The 16,195-nt window shown below is 48.2% G+C and overlaps 1 protein-coding gene across 1 annotated transcript in view; it reads right to left on the bottom strand.

Moving 5' to 3' along the window:
- The window catches only part of nbas (NBAS subunit of NRZ tethering complex), a 296,853-nt gene that overhangs the window by 238,631 nt on the left and 42,027 nt on the right, over positions 1–16,195 (bottom strand). The window contains 3 exon segments of the mRNA XM_090233327.1: positions 13,255–13,392; positions 14,233–14,384; positions 15,046–15,171. Coding sequence (XP_090089453.1) covers positions 13,255–13,392; positions 14,233–14,384; positions 15,046–15,171 — 416 coding nt within the window.

The following is a 16,195-nucleotide window of genomic DNA, read 5'->3' as shown; positions in this document are numbered from 1 at the left end:
TGGGGGGAATGGCCTTAGCCCTCACCCTCCGATCCAACAGGTCCCAGACATCTCTGGGGGTAATGGCCTTAGCCCTCACCCTCCGATCCAACAGGTCCCAGACATCTCTGGGGGGGAATGGCCCTAGCCCTCACCCTCCAATCCAACAGGTCCCAGACATCTCTGGGGGGAATGGCCTTAACCCTCACCCTCCGATCCAACAGGTCCCAGACATCTCTGGAGGGAATGGCCTTAGCCCTCACCCTCCGATCAAACAGGTCCCAGACATCTCTGGGGGGGAATGGCCCTAGCCCTCACCCTCCGATCCAACAGGTCCCAGACATCTCTGGGGGGAATGGCCTTAACCCTCACCCTCCGATCCAACAGGTCCCAGACATCTCTGGAGGGAATGGCCTTAGCCCTCACCCTCCGATCCAACAGGTCCCAGACATCTCTGGGGGGAATGGCCCTAGGCCTCACCCTCCGATCCAACAGGTCCCAGACATCTCTGGGGAGAATGGCCTTAACCCTCACCCTCCGATCCAACAGGTCCCAGACATCTCTGGAGGGAATGGCCTTAGCCCTCACCCTCCGATCCAACAGGTCCCAGACATCTCTGGGGGGGAATGGCCCTAGCCCTCACCCTCCGATCCAACAGGTCCCAGACATCTCTGGGGGGAATGGCCCTAGCCCTCACCCTCCGATCCAACAGGTCCCAGACATCTCTGGGGGGGAATGGCCCCTAGCCCTCACCCTCCGATCCAACAAGTCCCAGACGTGCTCAGTGAGTTTGAGATCCGGGCTCGTCGCTGGCCATGGCAGAACACCGACATTCCTGTCTTGCAGGAAATCACGCAGAGAATGGCTGGTGGCATTGTCATGCTGGAGGGTCATGTCAGGATGAGCCTGCAGGAAGGGTACCACTTCCCTGTAACGCACAGCGTTGAGATTGCCTGCAATGACTATAAGCTCAGTCCGATGTGACACACCGCACCAGATCATGATGGACCCTCCACCTCCAAATCGATCCCGCTCCAGAGTACAGGCTTCAGTGTAACGCTCATTCCTTCCACGATAAACGCAAATCCGACCATCACCCCTGGTGAGACAAAACCGCGACTCGTCAGTGAAGAGCACTTTTTGCCAGTCCTGTCTGGTCCAGCGACGGTGGGTTTGTGCCCATAGGCGATGTTGTTGCCAGTGATGTCTGGTGAGGACCTGCCTTACAACAGGCCTACAAGCCCTCAGTCCAGCCTCTCTCAGCCTATTGCGGACAGTCTGAGCACTGATGGAGGGATTGTGTGTTCCTGGTGTAACTCGGGCAGTTGTTGCCTTCCTGTACCTGTCCTGCAGGTGTGATGTTCACATGTACCGATCCTGTGCAGGTGTTACACGTGGTCTGCCACTGCGAGGACGATCACCTGTCCGTCCTGTCTCCCTGTAGTACTGTCTTAGGCGTCTCACAGTACAGACATTATAATTTATTGCCCTGGCCACATCTGCAGTCCTCATGCTAAGTAGTAAGCATTTACTAAGTCGTTAGCATTGACTAAGTAGTTAGCATTGACTAAGTCATTAGCATTGACTAAGTCGTTAGCATTGACTAAGTAGCCAATTACACATGAGCAGAGACTCAGTACCTCTGTAATGGCCAAGTAAGGAACACAAATCAACAAGCACCAGTCACTGGATAGAAATCACAAATTAACCAGAGATGAACTCAAACACACGTCGTCATCACTGTAGTAAGAATTTGATTCTGAGCATAAAATCACACAGGATCAGAGGCTCAACCCGGACATGACTGGTGACCTCAAGATACCGACCACAGCTTAACTGCTCAGAGATCTGTCCACGGCTAACGCCACGCAGACACCAGCTCCGCCCGCCCACGCAGACACCAGCTCCATCCATCCACCCATCACCAGCTCTGCCCGTCACCAGCGCCGCCCGTCACCAGCGCCGCCCGCCACCAGCTCCGCCCGCAAAAGCAGACACCAGCTCCGCCCGCCCACGCAGACACCAGCTCCGCCCGCCCACGCAGACACCAGCTCCGCCCATCCACGCAGACACCAGCTCCATCCATCCACCCATCACCAGCTCTGCCCGTCACCAGCTCCGCCCGCCACCAGCCACCAGCGCCGCCCTTCACCAGCGCCGCCCGCCACCAGCGCCGCCCGTCACCAGCGCCGCCCGCGCCGCCCGTCACCAGCTCCGCCCGCCACCAGCCACCAGCGCCGCCCGTCACCAGCGCCGCCCGCCACCAGCGCCGCCCGCCACCAGCTCCGCCCGCCACCAGCGCCGCCCGTCCACACAGACACCAGCGCTGCACTAGCATATACACCCTTATATTGTACTAGGGAAATGGTGCTAGCTGGGGCTGACAGTGATGACTGGAAAAGAGCAGAATCAACAAGCCAGACAGTTGCAATGTGAGAAGGCGTTGACGTTGACCACTGTTATGTAAAAGCCAGGACCAGTGGCCTTTGAACCCAAGTGAGAATAGGTCCTCCGGAGACATGGCCCGGTGAGACACGGGCGCCGGTCCGCGGAGATGGAAAGAGAAATCCAGTCCGTGTAGTTCTGAGCCTTTTAGGTAAATCACTGAGGTAAATCCTGGATGGAAACACCAGAGGGACATAAAGCACGTCAGAGGAGAAGTGCTGGTGTTGCATTACGTGCACCTCGTCCATTAAAATGTATCCTAGGTCAGCACTCCTATTGGAAAACACTTTATAACACAGGCCCAGAGTACCACAACATCCCTAGTACCCTATTCCCTATACCGTGCACTACTTTGGTACAGGGCCCATCAGACACGGTCTAATGTAGGCAGACTGTGTGTGTCTCAAAGCTGTCAGATCAGCATCTTACTACAATCTGATCTGGTTGCAATTTCTTCATCTCTGTGGAAATATTACAGTATCACAGGGAGACTGAACAACACAAAAATGTAGTGGTAGAGAGAGAGGGGTAAATGTAGTGGTAGAGAGGGGTAAATGTAGTGGTTGAGAGAGGGGTAAATGTAGTGGTAGAGAGAGAGGGGTAAATGTAGTGGGAGAGAGAGAGGGGTAAATGTAGTGGGAGAGAGAGAGGGGTAAATGTAGTGGTAGAGAGAGAGGGGTAAATGTAGTGGTAGAGAGAGAGGGGTAAATGTAGTGGTAGAGAGAGAGGGGTAAATGTAGTGGTAGAGAGAGAGAGGGGTAAATGTAGTGGTAGAGAGAGAGAGGGGTAAATGTAGTGGTAGAGAGAGAGAGGGGTAAATGTAGTGGTAGAGAGAGAGGGGTAAATGTAGTGGTAGAGAGAGAGAGGGGTAAATGTAGTGGTAGAGAGAGAGAGGGGTAAATGTAGTGGTAGAGAGAGAAGGGTAAATGTAGTGGTAGAGAGAGAAGGGTAAATGTAGTGGTAGAGAGAGAGAGGGGTAAATGTAGTGGTAGAGAGAGGGATAAATGTAGTGGTAGAGAGAGAGGGGTAAATGTAGTGGTAGAGAGAGGGGTAAATGTAGTGGTAGAGAGAGAGGGGTAAATGTAGTGGTAGAGAGAGAGAGGGGTAAATGTAGTGGTAGAGAGAGGGATAAATGTAATGGTAGAGAGAGAGAGGGGTAAATGTAGTGGTAGAGAGAGAGGGGTAAATGTAGTGGTAGAGAGAGAAGGGTAAATGTAGTGGTAGAGAGAGAGGGGTAAATGTAGTGGTAGAGAGAGAGGGGTAAATGTAGTGGTAGAGAGAGAGGGGTCAATGTAGTGGTAGAGAGAGAGGGGTCAATGTAGTGGTAGAGAGAGAGGGGTAAATGTAGTGGTAGAGAGAGAGGGGTCAATGTAGTGGTAGAGAGAGAGGGGTCAATGTAGTGGTAGAGAGAGAGGGGTCAATGTAGTGGTAGAGAGGGGTAAATGTAGTGGTAGAGAGGGGTAAATGTAGTGGTAGAGAGGGGGAAATGTAGTGGTAGAGAGGGGGAAATGTAGTGGTAGAGAGGGGTAAATGTAGTGGTAGAGAGAGGGGTAAATGTAGTGGGAGAGAGGGGTAGAGAGAGGGGTAAATGTAGTGGTAGAGAGAGAGGGGTCAATGTAGTGGTAGAGAGAGAGGGGTCAATGTAGTGGTAGAGAGAGAGGGGTCAATGTAGTGGTAGAGAGAGAGGGGTCAATGTAGTGGTAGAGAGAGAGGGGTCAATGTAGTGGTAGAGAGGGGTAAATGTAGTGGTAGAGAGGGGGAAATGTAGTGGGAGAGAGAGGGGTAAATGTAGTGGTAGAGAGAGGGGTAAATGTAGTGGGAGAGAGGGGTAGAGAGAGGGGTAAATGTAGTGGTAGAGAGAGGGGTACAAGTAGTGGTAGAGAGAGGGGTAAATGTAGTGGTAGAGAGAGAGGGGTAAATGTAGTGGTAGAGAGAGAGGGGTAAATGTAGTGGTAGAGAGAGAGGGGTAAATGTAGTGGTAGAGAGAGAGGGGTCAATGTAGTGGTAGAGAGAGAGGGGTCAATGTAGTGGTAGAGAGAGAGGGGTAAATGTAGTGGTAGAGAGAGAGGGGTAAATGTAGTGGTAGAGAGAGAGGGGTAAATGTAGTGGTAGAGATAGGGGTAAATGTAGTGGGAGAGAGGGGTAGAGAGAGGGGTAAATGTAGTGGTAGAGAGAGGGGTACAAGTAGTGGTAGAGAGAGGGGTAAATGTAGTGGTAGAGAGAGAGGGGTAAATGTAGTGGTAGAGAGAGAGGGGTAAATGTAGTGGTAGAGAGAGAGGGGTAAATGTAGTGGTAGAGAGAGAGGGGTAAATGTAGTGGTAGAGAGGGGGGTAAATGTAGTGGTAGAGAGGGGGGTAAATGTAGTGGTAGAGAGGGGTAAATGTAGTGGTAGAGAGAGAGGGGTAAATGTAGTGGTAGAGAGAGAGGGGTAAATGTAGTGGTAGAGAGAGAGGGGTAAATGTAGTGGTAGAGAGAGAGGGGTAAATGTAGTGGTATAGAGAGAGGGGTAAATGTAGTGGTAGAGAGAGAGGGGTAAATGTAGTGGTAGAGAGGGGTACAAGTAGTGGTAGAGAGAGGGGTAAATGTAGTGGTAGAGAGGGGTAAATGTAGTGGTAGAGAGAGGGGTAAATGTAGTGGTAGAGAGAGGGGTAAATGTAGTGGGAGAGAGGGGTAAATGTAGTGGTAGAGAGAGAGGGGTAAATGTAGTGGGAGAGAGGGGTAAATGTAGTGGTAGAGAGAGAGGGGTAAATGTAGTGGTAGAGAGGGGTAAATGTAGTGGTAGAGAGGGTAAATGTAGTGGTAGAGAGAGGGGTAAATGTAGCTGTAGCTGTAGCTCATCCACCTCCCAAATACAGCTGTAGCTCATCCACCTCCCAAACACAGCTGTAGCTCATCCACCTCCCAATCACAGCTGTAGCTCATCCACTTCCCAAACACAGCTGTAGCTCATCCACCTCCCAAACACAGCTGTAGCTCATCCACCTCCCAATCACAGCTGTAGCTCATCCACCTCCCAAACACAGCTGTAGCTCATCCACCTCCCAAACACAGCTGTAGCTCATCCACCTCCCAAACACAGCTGTAGCTCATCCACCTCCCAAACACAGCTGTAGCTCATCCACCTCCCAAACACAGCTGTAGCTCATCCACCTCCCAAACACAGCTGTAGCCCATCCACCTCCAAAACACAGCTGTAGCTCATCCACCTCCCAAACACAGCTGTAGCTCATCCACCTCCCAAACACAGCTGTAGCTCATCCACCTCCCAAACACAGCTGTAGCTCATCCACCTCCCAAACACAGCTGTAGCTCATCCACCTCCCAAACACAGCTGTAGCTCATCCACCTCCCAATCACAGCTGTAGCTCATCCACCTCCCAATCACAGCTGTAGCTCATCCACCTCCCAAACACAGCTGTAGCTCATCCACCTCCCAAACACAGCTGTAGCTCATCCACCTCCCAAATACAGCTGTAGCTCATCCACCTCCCAAATACAGCTGTAGCTCATCCACCTCCCAAACACAGCTGTAGCTCATCCACCTCCCAAACACAGCTGTAGCTCATCCACCTCCCAAACACAGCTGTAGCTCATCCACCTCCCAAACACAGCTGTAGCTCATCCACCTCCCAAACACAGCTGTAGCTCATCCACCTCCCAACACAGCTGTAGCTCATCCACCTCCCAACACAACTGTAGCTCATCCACCTCCCAACACAGCTGTAGCTCATCCACCTCCCAAACACAGCTGTAGCTCATCCACCTCCCAAACACAGCTGTAGCTCATCCACCTCCCAAACACAGCTGTAGCTCATCCACCTCCCAAACACAGCTGTAGCTCACCCACCTCCCAAACACAGCTGTAGCTCACCCACCTCCCAAACACAGCTGTAGCTCATCCACCTCCCAAACACAGCTGTAGCTCATCCACCTCCCAAACACAGCTGTAGCTCATCCACCTCCCAAACACAGCTGTAGCTCATCCACCTCCCAAACACAGCTGTAGCTCATCCACCTCCCAAACACAGCTGTAGCTCATCCACCTCCCAAACACAGCTGTAGCTCATCCACCTCCCAACACAGACGCTGAAGGCTTAAACTGACATATTTTGCTGGGGATTTTTGTTCCCATTGTGTTGCTTTTTGTCTATTGACACACCGGTGCATCAGTCTAACAGTTAGATGGCTGTGATAGGAGGCAACTGAGGATGGATCAACAACATTGTAGTTACTCCACAATACTAACCTAAATGACAGAGTGAAAAGAAGGAAGCCTGTACAGAATAAATATATTACAAAATATGCATCCTGTTTGTAACGAAGGGCTAATGTAAAATTGCAAAACAATGTGTCCTGAATAGAATGCATGGTGGTTGCTGCATCATGTTATTGGTATGCTTGTCATCGGCAAGGACTGGGGAGTTTTTCAGGATAAAAAAGAAAAGATATAGGACTAACCACAGGCCAAATCCTAGAGGAAAACCTGATTGTCTGCTTTCCAACAGACACTGGGAGACAGATTCACCTTTCAGCAGGACAATAACCTAAAACACAAGTTTGACTTAAATCGTCTTGAAAACATATGATACTACTTCAAAATGGTTGTCTAGTAATGATCAACAACCAACTTAAGAGCTTAAATCATTTTTTAAAGAATACATGTGCAAATATTGTACAATCCAGGTGTGCGCCGTTTTTAAAGACCCAAAAAGACTAATGTGTTGTGAATACTTGTGAGATATTTATGTATTTAACTTTCTAAATTTAGCCCCCCCCCCCCAAAAAAAAAAAAAAAATTAAATTATTGTTTTCACTTTGTCATTATGGGGGTAGTGTGTGTAGACAAAAACAAAATGTGGTTTAAGTCAAGGGGTCTGAATACTTTCTGAAGGCACTGTACAACTATGTCATCTGATTTATGGACGTCAAGAAATATCAGATGGACTTTACTCAGTCAAGAGACCATTTCTAAACTAGTGAACCTTGACCGTTTGTCAATCCAAGCACAGTAAGCCGATGCACTTTATGAAAAGACCAAAGGCCAGAAATGGAATGTGCCGGAAGACAATAGAGAGGATTTGGACTCGTCGTTAAACACATTTTACGAGACGGACAAATTGACTCACAGACGATGAAGGAGTATTGTGCGTTCTCTCCTTCTCCCCTTCTGTGTAAAGAAATCCCACTGCAACCGTAGTGCACACACACACCACACCCCACACACCACACACACACACCACACACCACACACACACCACACACACACCACACACACACCACACACACACCACACACACACCACACCACACCACACACACACCACACACACACCACACACACACCACACACACACCCAGGTACTGAGGTGGGACACACAGCAGACTTGTCAAAGTTTACCGGTCATCGCTGGCTTTGTGACTGATAAGTGCCTGTTCTAGATCAATAGATCGCTAGAAGACGAATCAATAGATCGCTAGAAGACGAGTCTGATAGGTGCCTGTTCTAGATCAATAGATCGCTAGAAGACGAGTCTGATAGGTGCCTGTTCTAAATCAATAGATCGCTAGAAGACGAGTCTGATAGGTGCCTGTTCTAGATCAATAGAAGACGAGTCTGATAGGTGCCTGTTCTAGATCAATAGATCGCTAGAAGACGAGTCTGATAGGTGCCTGTTCTAGATCAATAGATCGCTAGAAGACGAGTCTGATAGGTGCCTGTTCTAGATCAATAGATCGCTAGAAGACGAGTCTGATAGGTGCCTGTTCTAGATCAATAGATCGCTAGAAGACGAGTCTGATAGGTGCCTGTTCTAAATCAATAGATCGCTAGAAGACGAGTCTGATAGGTGCCTGTTCTAGATCAATAGAAGACGAGCCTGATAGGTGCCTGTTCTAGATCACTAGAAGACGAGTCTGATAGGTGCCTGTTCTAGATCAATAGATCGCTAGAAGACGAGTCTGATAGGTGCCTGTTCTAGATCAATAGATCGCTAGAAGACGAGTCTGATAGGTGCCTGTTCTAAATCAATAGATCGCTAGAAGACGAGTCTGATAGGTGCCTGTTCTAAATCAATAGATCGCTAGAAGACGAGTCTGATAGGTGCCTGTTCTAAATCAATAGATCGCTAGAAGACGAGTCTGATAGGTGCCTGTTCTAGATCAATAGATCGCTAGAAGACGAGTCTGATAGGTGCCTGTTCTAGATCAATAGAAGACGAGCCTGATAGGTGCCTGTTCTAGATCACTAGAAGACGAGTCTGATAGGTGCCTGTTCTAGATCAATAGATCGCTAGAAGACGAGTCTGATAGGTGCCTGTTCTAGATCAATAGATCGCTAGAAGACGAGTCTGATAGGTGCCTGTTCTAAATCAATAGATCGCTAGAAGACGAGTCTGATAGGTGCCTGTTCTAAATCAATAGATCGCTAGAAGACGAGTCTGATAGGTGCCTGTTCTAAATCAATAGATCGCTAGAAGACGAGTCTGATAGGTGCCTGTTCTAGATCAATAGATCGCTAGAAGACGAGTCTGATAGGTGCCTGTTCTAAATCAATAGATCGCTAGAAGACGAGTCTGATAGGTGCCTGTTCTAGATCAATAGATCGCTAGAAGACGAGTCTGATAGGTGCCTGTTCTAGATCAATAGATCGCTAGAAGACGAGTCTGATAGGTGTCTGTTCTAGATCAATAGAAGACGAGTCTGATAGGTGTCTGTTCTAGATCAATAGATCGCTAGAAGACGAGTCTGATAGGTGCCTGTTCTAGGTCAATAGATCGCTAGAAGACGAGTCTGATAGGTGTCTGTTCTAGATCAATAGAAGACGAGTCTGATAGGTGCCTGTTCTAAATCAATAGAAGACGAGTCTGATAGGTGTCTGTTCTAGATCAATAGATCACTAGAAGACGAGTCTGATAGGTGCCTGTTCTAAATCAATAGATCACTAGAAGACGAGTCTGATAGGTGCCTGTTCTAAATCAATAGATCGCTAGAAGACGAGTCTGATAGGTGCCTGTTCTAGATCAATAGAAGACGAGTCTGATAGGTGCCTGTTCTAGATCACTAGAAGACGAGTCTGATAGGTGCCTGTTCTAAATCAATAGATCAATAGAAGACGAGTCTGATAGGTGCCTGTTCTAGATCAATAGATCGCTAGAAGACGAGTCTGATAGGTGCCTGTTCTAGATCAATAGATCGCTAGAAGACGAGTCTGATAGGTGCCTGTTCTAGATCAATAGATCGCTAGAAGACGAGTCTGATAGGTGCCTGTTCTAAATCAATAGATCGCTAGAAGACGAGTCTGATAGGTGCCTGTTCTAAATCAATAGATCGCTAGAAGACGAGTCTGATAGGTGCCTGTTCTAAATCAATAGAAGACGAGTCTGATAGGTGCCTGTTCTAAATCAATAGATCGCTAGAAGACGAGTCTGATAGGTGCCTGTTCTAGATCAATAGATCGCTAGAAGACGAGTCTGATAGGTGCCTGTTCTAGATCAATAGAAGACGAGCCTGATAGGTGCCTGTTCTAGATCACTAGAAGACGAGTCTGATAGGTGCCTGTTCTAGATCAATAGATCGCTAGAAGACGAGTCTGATAGGTGCCTGTTCTAGATCAATAGATCGCTAGAAGACGAGTCTGATAGGTGCCTGTTCTAAATCAATAGATCGCTAGAAGACGAGTCTGATAGGTGCCTGTTCTAAATCAATAGATCGCTAGAAGACGAGTCTGATAGGTGCCTGTTCTAAATCAATAGATCGCTAGAAGACGAGTCTGATAGGTGCCTGTTCTAGATCAATAGATCGCTAGAAGACGAGTCTGATAGGTGCCTGTTCTAGATCAATAGAAGACGAGCCTGATAGGTGCCTGTTCTAGATCACTAGAAGACGAGTCTGATAGGTGCCTGTTCTAGATCAATAGATCGCTAGAAGACGAGTCTGATAGGTGCCTGTTCTAGATCAATAGATCGCTAGAAGACGAGTCTGATAGGTGCCTGTTCTAAATCAATAGATCGCTAGAAGACGAGTCTGATAGGTGCCTGTTCTAAATCAATAGATCGCTAGAAGACGAGTCTGATAGGTGCCTGTTCTAAATCAATAGATCGCTAGAAGACGAGTCTGATAGGTGCCTGTTCTAGATCAATAGATCGCTAGAAGACGAGTCTGATAGGTGCCTGTTCTAGATCAATAGATCGCTAGAAGACGAGTCTGATAGGTGTCTGTTCTAGATCAATAGAAGACGAGTCTGATAGGTGTCTGTTCTAGATCAATAGATCGCTAGAAGACGAGTCTGATAGGTGTCTGTTCTAGATCAATAGAAGACGAGTCTGATAGGTGCCTGTTCTAAATCAATAGAAGACGAGTCTGATAGGTGTCTGTTCTAGATCAATAGATCACTAGAAGACGAGTCTGATAGGTGCCTGTTCTAAATCAATAGATCACTAGAAGACGAGTCTGATAGGTGCCTGTTCTAAATCAATAGATCGCTAGAAGACGAGTCTGATAGGTGCCTGTTCTAGATCAATAGAAGACGAGTCTGATAGGTGCCTGTTCTAGATCACTAGAAGACGAGTCTGATAGGTGCCTGTTCTAAATCAATAGATCAATAGAAGACGAGTCTGATAGGTGCCTGTTCTAGATCAATAGATCGCTAGAAGACGAGTCTGATAGGTGCCTGTTCTAGATCAATAGATCGCTAGAAGACGAGTCTGATAGGTGCCTGTTCTAGATCAATAGATCGCTAGAAGACGAGTCTGATAGGTGCCTGTTCTAAATCAATAGATCGCTAGAAGACGAGTCTGATAGGTGCCTGTTCTAAATCAATAGAAGACGAGTCTGATAGGTGCCTGTTCTAAATCAATAGATCGCTAGAAGACGAGTCTGATAGGTGCCTGTTCTAGATCAATAGATCGCTAGAAGACGAGTCTGATAGGTGCCTGTTCTAGATCAATAGATCGCTAGAAGACGAGTCTGATAGGTGTCTGTTCTAGATCAATAGAAGACGAGTCTGATAGGTGTCTGTTCTAGATCAATAGATCGCTAGAAGACGAGTCTGATAGGTGTCTGTTCTAGATCAATAGAAGACGAGTCTGATAGGTGCCTGTTCTAAATCAATAGATCGCTAGAAGACGAGTCTGATCTAGATCAATAGAAGACGAGTCTGATAGGTGCCTGTTCTAGATCAATAGATCGCTAGAAGACGAGTCTGATCTAGATCAATAGAAGACGAGTCTGATAGGTGCCTGTTCTAGATCAATAGATCGCTAGAAGACGAGTCTGATAGGTGTCTGTTCTAGATCAATAGAAGACGAGTCTGATAGGTGCCTGTTCTAAATCAATAGAAGACGAGTCTGATAGGTGTCTGTTCTAGATCAATAGATCACTAGAAGACGAGTCTGATAGGTGCCTGTTCTAGATCAATAGAAGACGAGTCTGATAGGTGCCTGTTCTAGATCAATAGAAGACGAGTCTGATAGGTGCCTGTTCTAGATCAATAGATCACTAGAAGACGAGTCTGATAGGTGCCTGTTCTAGATCAATAGAAGACGAGTCTAGCAGGGCGAGGCAAACTTCAGGACCAAGCGAAAAGTAGCAAACTGAAAACGAGGGCGTAATGGTCTGTAGAGCAGCCAGCCGGCGCTGCTCGTGGTAAACACTGGTAGAGTTGTCCTGTCGTTGACTGAATATATCCGCCCTCATTAGCATGTCATTAGTAGGTTTCCTGATGTAGAAAAAAATGATTTAACCACAGTACAGACCGTCATTATAGCTCTACAGGAACTAAAACAACTATGGAACCCTGACCGGCTGACAGACCGGCTGACAGACCGGCTGACAGACCGGCTGACAGACCGGCTGACAGACCGGCTGACAGACCGGCTGACAGACCGGCTGACTGGTTGATTGGCTGACAGACCGGCTGACAGACCGGCTGACAGACCGGCTGACAGACCGGCTGACTGGTTGATTGGCTGACAGACCGGCTGACAGACCGGCTGACAGACCGGCTGACAGACCGGTTGACTGACTGGTTGATTGACCGGCTGACTGACCGGCTGACAGACCGGCTGACTGGTTGATTGGCTGACAGACAGGCTGACAGACCGGCTGACTGGTTGATTGGCTGACAGACAGGCTGACAGACCGGCTGACAGACCGGCTGACAGACCGGCTGACAGACCGGCTGACAGACCGGCTGACTGGTTGATTGGCTGACAGACCGGCTGACAGACCGGCTGACAGACCGGCTGACAGACCGGCTGACAGACCGGCTGACAGACCGGCTGACAGACCGGCTGACAGACTGGTTGATTGACCGGCTGACAGACCGGCTGACAGACCGGCTGACTGGTTGATTGGCTGACAGACCGGCTGACAGACCGGCTGACTGGTTGATTGGCTGACAGACCGGCTGACAGACCGGCTGACAGACCGGCTGACAGACCGGTTGACTGACTGGTTGATTGACCGGCTGACAGACCGGCTGACTGGTTGATTGGCTGACAGACCGGCTGACAGACCGGCTGACAGACCGGCTGACAGACTGGTTGATTGACCGGCTGACAGACCGGCTGACAGACCGGCTGACAGACCGGCTGACAGACCGGCTGACAGACCGGCTGACTGGTTGATTGGCTGACAGACCGGCTGACTGGTTGATTGGCTGACAGACCGGCTGACAGACCGGCTGACTGGTTGATTGGCTGACAGACAGGCTGACAGACCGGCTGACAGACCGGCTGACTGGTTGATTGGCTGACAGACCGGCTGACTGGTTGATTGGCTGACAGACCGGCTGACTGACTGACAGTTTGATTGACTGTTTCTGTGTTCTGACCTGCTGAAGTCGACCCTGGCCAGGAGCTCCTGTCTCTTCCGGCTCTCCTTCTCTCTCTTTAACTCCATCTCTTTTTCTGCAGACAGGAAGTCCTCGTACGGAGCGTCATCAACATCAAGGTCACCTGATAGGATAAACCTACGGAGGGGGAGGGGCATCTTTAGAACTGTTTGGTTATATATTACATATTTCATATTTGAGATTCTTCAAAGTAGCCACCCTTTGCCTTGATGACAGCTTTGCACACGTTTGGCATTCTCTCAACCAGCTTCATGAGGTAGTCACCTGGAATGCATTTAATTAAACAGGTGTGGAATTTATTTCCTTCTTAATGCGTTTGAGCCAATCAGTTGTGTTGTGACAAGGTAGGGGTGGTATACAGGAGACAGAACTATTTGGTAAAAGACCAAGTCCATATTATGGCAAGAACAGCTCAAATAAGCAAAGAGAAACGACAGTCCATCATTACTTTAAGACATGAAGGTCAGTCAATTTGGAAAATGTAGTTGTGTCCAAACTTTTAACTGGTCCTGTATGTTCTACGTGAAGGCATGGTGCATTATTATAGTCAGCAGGAAGTGGTGTGGGTACATGGTGCTATCCAGGACAGTCATTATAGTCAGCAGGAAGTGGTGTGGGTACATGGTGCTATCCAGTCATTATAGTCAGCAGGAAGTGGTGTGGGTACATGGTGCTATCCAGTCATTATAGTCAGCAGGAAGTGGTGTGGGTACATGGTGCTATCCAGTACAGTCATTATAGTCAGCAGGAAGTGATGTGGGTACATGGTGCTATCCAGGACAGTCATTATAGTCAGCAGGAAGTGGTGTGGGTACATGGTGCTATCCAGTCATTATAGTCAGCAGGAAGTGGTGTGGGTACATGGTGCTATCCAGTCATTATAGTCAGCAGGAAGTGGTGTGGGTACATGGTGCTATCCAGTCATTATAGTCAGCAGGAAGTGGTGTGGGTACGTGCCTGCCACCGTCCTCTCTGTTGCCGATAGCGATGAGTGCCTCCAGGTCTGTCCCCTTCAGGCCGTACTGCAACAGCTCCTTAGCAGCGTCCACGTTCTCTGGGACACGTTCAACACACTCATGGAGCACCCACGATCTTTTATGGATCTTACTCTACACACAGACACAGACAGACAGAGAGAGAGACAGACAGGCAGAGAGAGATAGAGAGAGTGTGAGAGAGAGAGAGAGAGAGAGAGAGAGTGTGAGAGAGAGAGAGAGAGTGTGAGAGAGAGAGAGAGAGAGAGAGAGAGAGTGTGAGAGAGAGAGAGAGAGAGTGTGAGAGAGAGAGAGAGAGAGAGTGTGAGAGAGAGAGAGAGTGTGAGAGAGAGAGTGTGGGAGAGAGAGAGAGACAGACAGGCAGAGAGAGAGAGAGAGTGTGTGAGAGAGAGAGAGAGAGTGTGAGACAGAGAGAGAGACAGACAGGCAGAGAGAGAGAGAGAGAGTGTGTGAGAGAGAGAGTGTGAGAGAGAGAGAGTGTGAGAGAGAGTGTGAGAGAGAGTGTGAGAGAGAGTGTGAGAGAGAGAGTGTGAGAGAGAGACAGACAGGCAGAGAGAGAGAGAGAGTGTGAGAGAGAGTGTGAGAGAGTGTGTGAGAGAGTGTGTGAGAGAGTGTGAGAGAGTGTGTGAGAGAGTGTGAGAGAGTGTGAGAGAGTTTGAGAGAGAGTGTGAGAGAGAGTGTGAGTGAGTGAGTGAGTGAGAGAGGGAGAGAGAGAGAGTGAGAGTGAGAGTGTGTGTGAGAGAGAGAGAGAGAGAGTGTGTGTGTGAGTGTGTACCAGGTAGTCCTGTATGGAGGCGATGCTGACAGTGCTCTTCCTCCACTGTCTCTGGTAGACCAGGTCTGAGTCTAAACCGTATGCCTGGGCCAGGGAAAGGGCCTCCCCATACTCCTCATTATCTATCTGGAGAGACACACAAACCACCATCATCATCATCACCACCACTACTGTCTTCATCATCACCACCACCATCACCACCATCATCATTGTAATCACCACCATCATCATCACCTCTACTGTCTTCATCATCACCACCACCATCACCATCATTGTAATCACCACCATCATCATCATCATCACCACTACTGTCTTCATCATCACCACCACCATCACCACCATCATCATCGTAATCACCACCATCATCATCACCTCTACTGTCTTCATCATCACCATCATCACCATCTAAAACTCTACTAGCCACTCAGAAGTTATTCCCTGCAAAAGTTATTCCCTGCAAAAGTTATTCCCTGCAAAAGTTATTTCCTGCTAAAGTTATTTCCTGCTAAAGTTATTTCCTGCTAAAGTTATTTCCTGCTAAAGTTATTTCCTGCTAAAGTTATTTCCTGCTAAAGTTATTTCCTGCTAAAGTTATTTCCTGCTAAAGTTATTTCCTGCTAAAGTTACAGCAACAAAACAGATGAACAGGCTTTGTAATGTTTCTAAAAACAAAACATATTACTGAGAGAAATGTTCCCCTGCCCATTTAAGGGCTGGAGGTTACCGTGGAGGTTACCGTGGAGGTTACCGTGGTAACACGATTGGAGTCATGTTTGTGCCTGTGAGATGGAGTCTGACTAGTAAACACGTTGTCTTCTCTTCTCTAGCAGGTGAAATTAAAAACGTAGAAAAACGACCTGGCTTGTGGAACAAAACAATGAGAACGGAAACACAAGGACAAAGTCTCACCAAAGTAGACTTTCGTTTTCATGTAAATGACACCATCTTTTATTACTGTGCACAGCACTTATTAAAACAAATCTTTCAGTCTGCTCTTCAGGTGCACACAGCCCCCAGCCAGGCAGTGTTGAGCTGGGAAAGGCTAGATAGGATTCCTAGTTTTTTTTCGATTTAATTGACCAACTATGAAACTAAACAGTCAGAAATACTTTGAAGACAGCTGCTACCGGATTTATATTACTATAAATGT

This window comes from Oncorhynchus mykiss, chromosome 4, assembly GCF_057628025.1.
Source record: "Oncorhynchus mykiss isolate SJ-2025 chromosome 4, ASM5762802v1, whole genome shotgun sequence".
NCBI lineage: Eukaryota > Metazoa > Chordata > Actinopteri > Salmoniformes > Salmonidae > Oncorhynchus > Oncorhynchus mykiss.
Note: the sequence above shows the minus strand (reverse complement) of the source record. Positions and strands in the feature narration are given on the sequence as shown.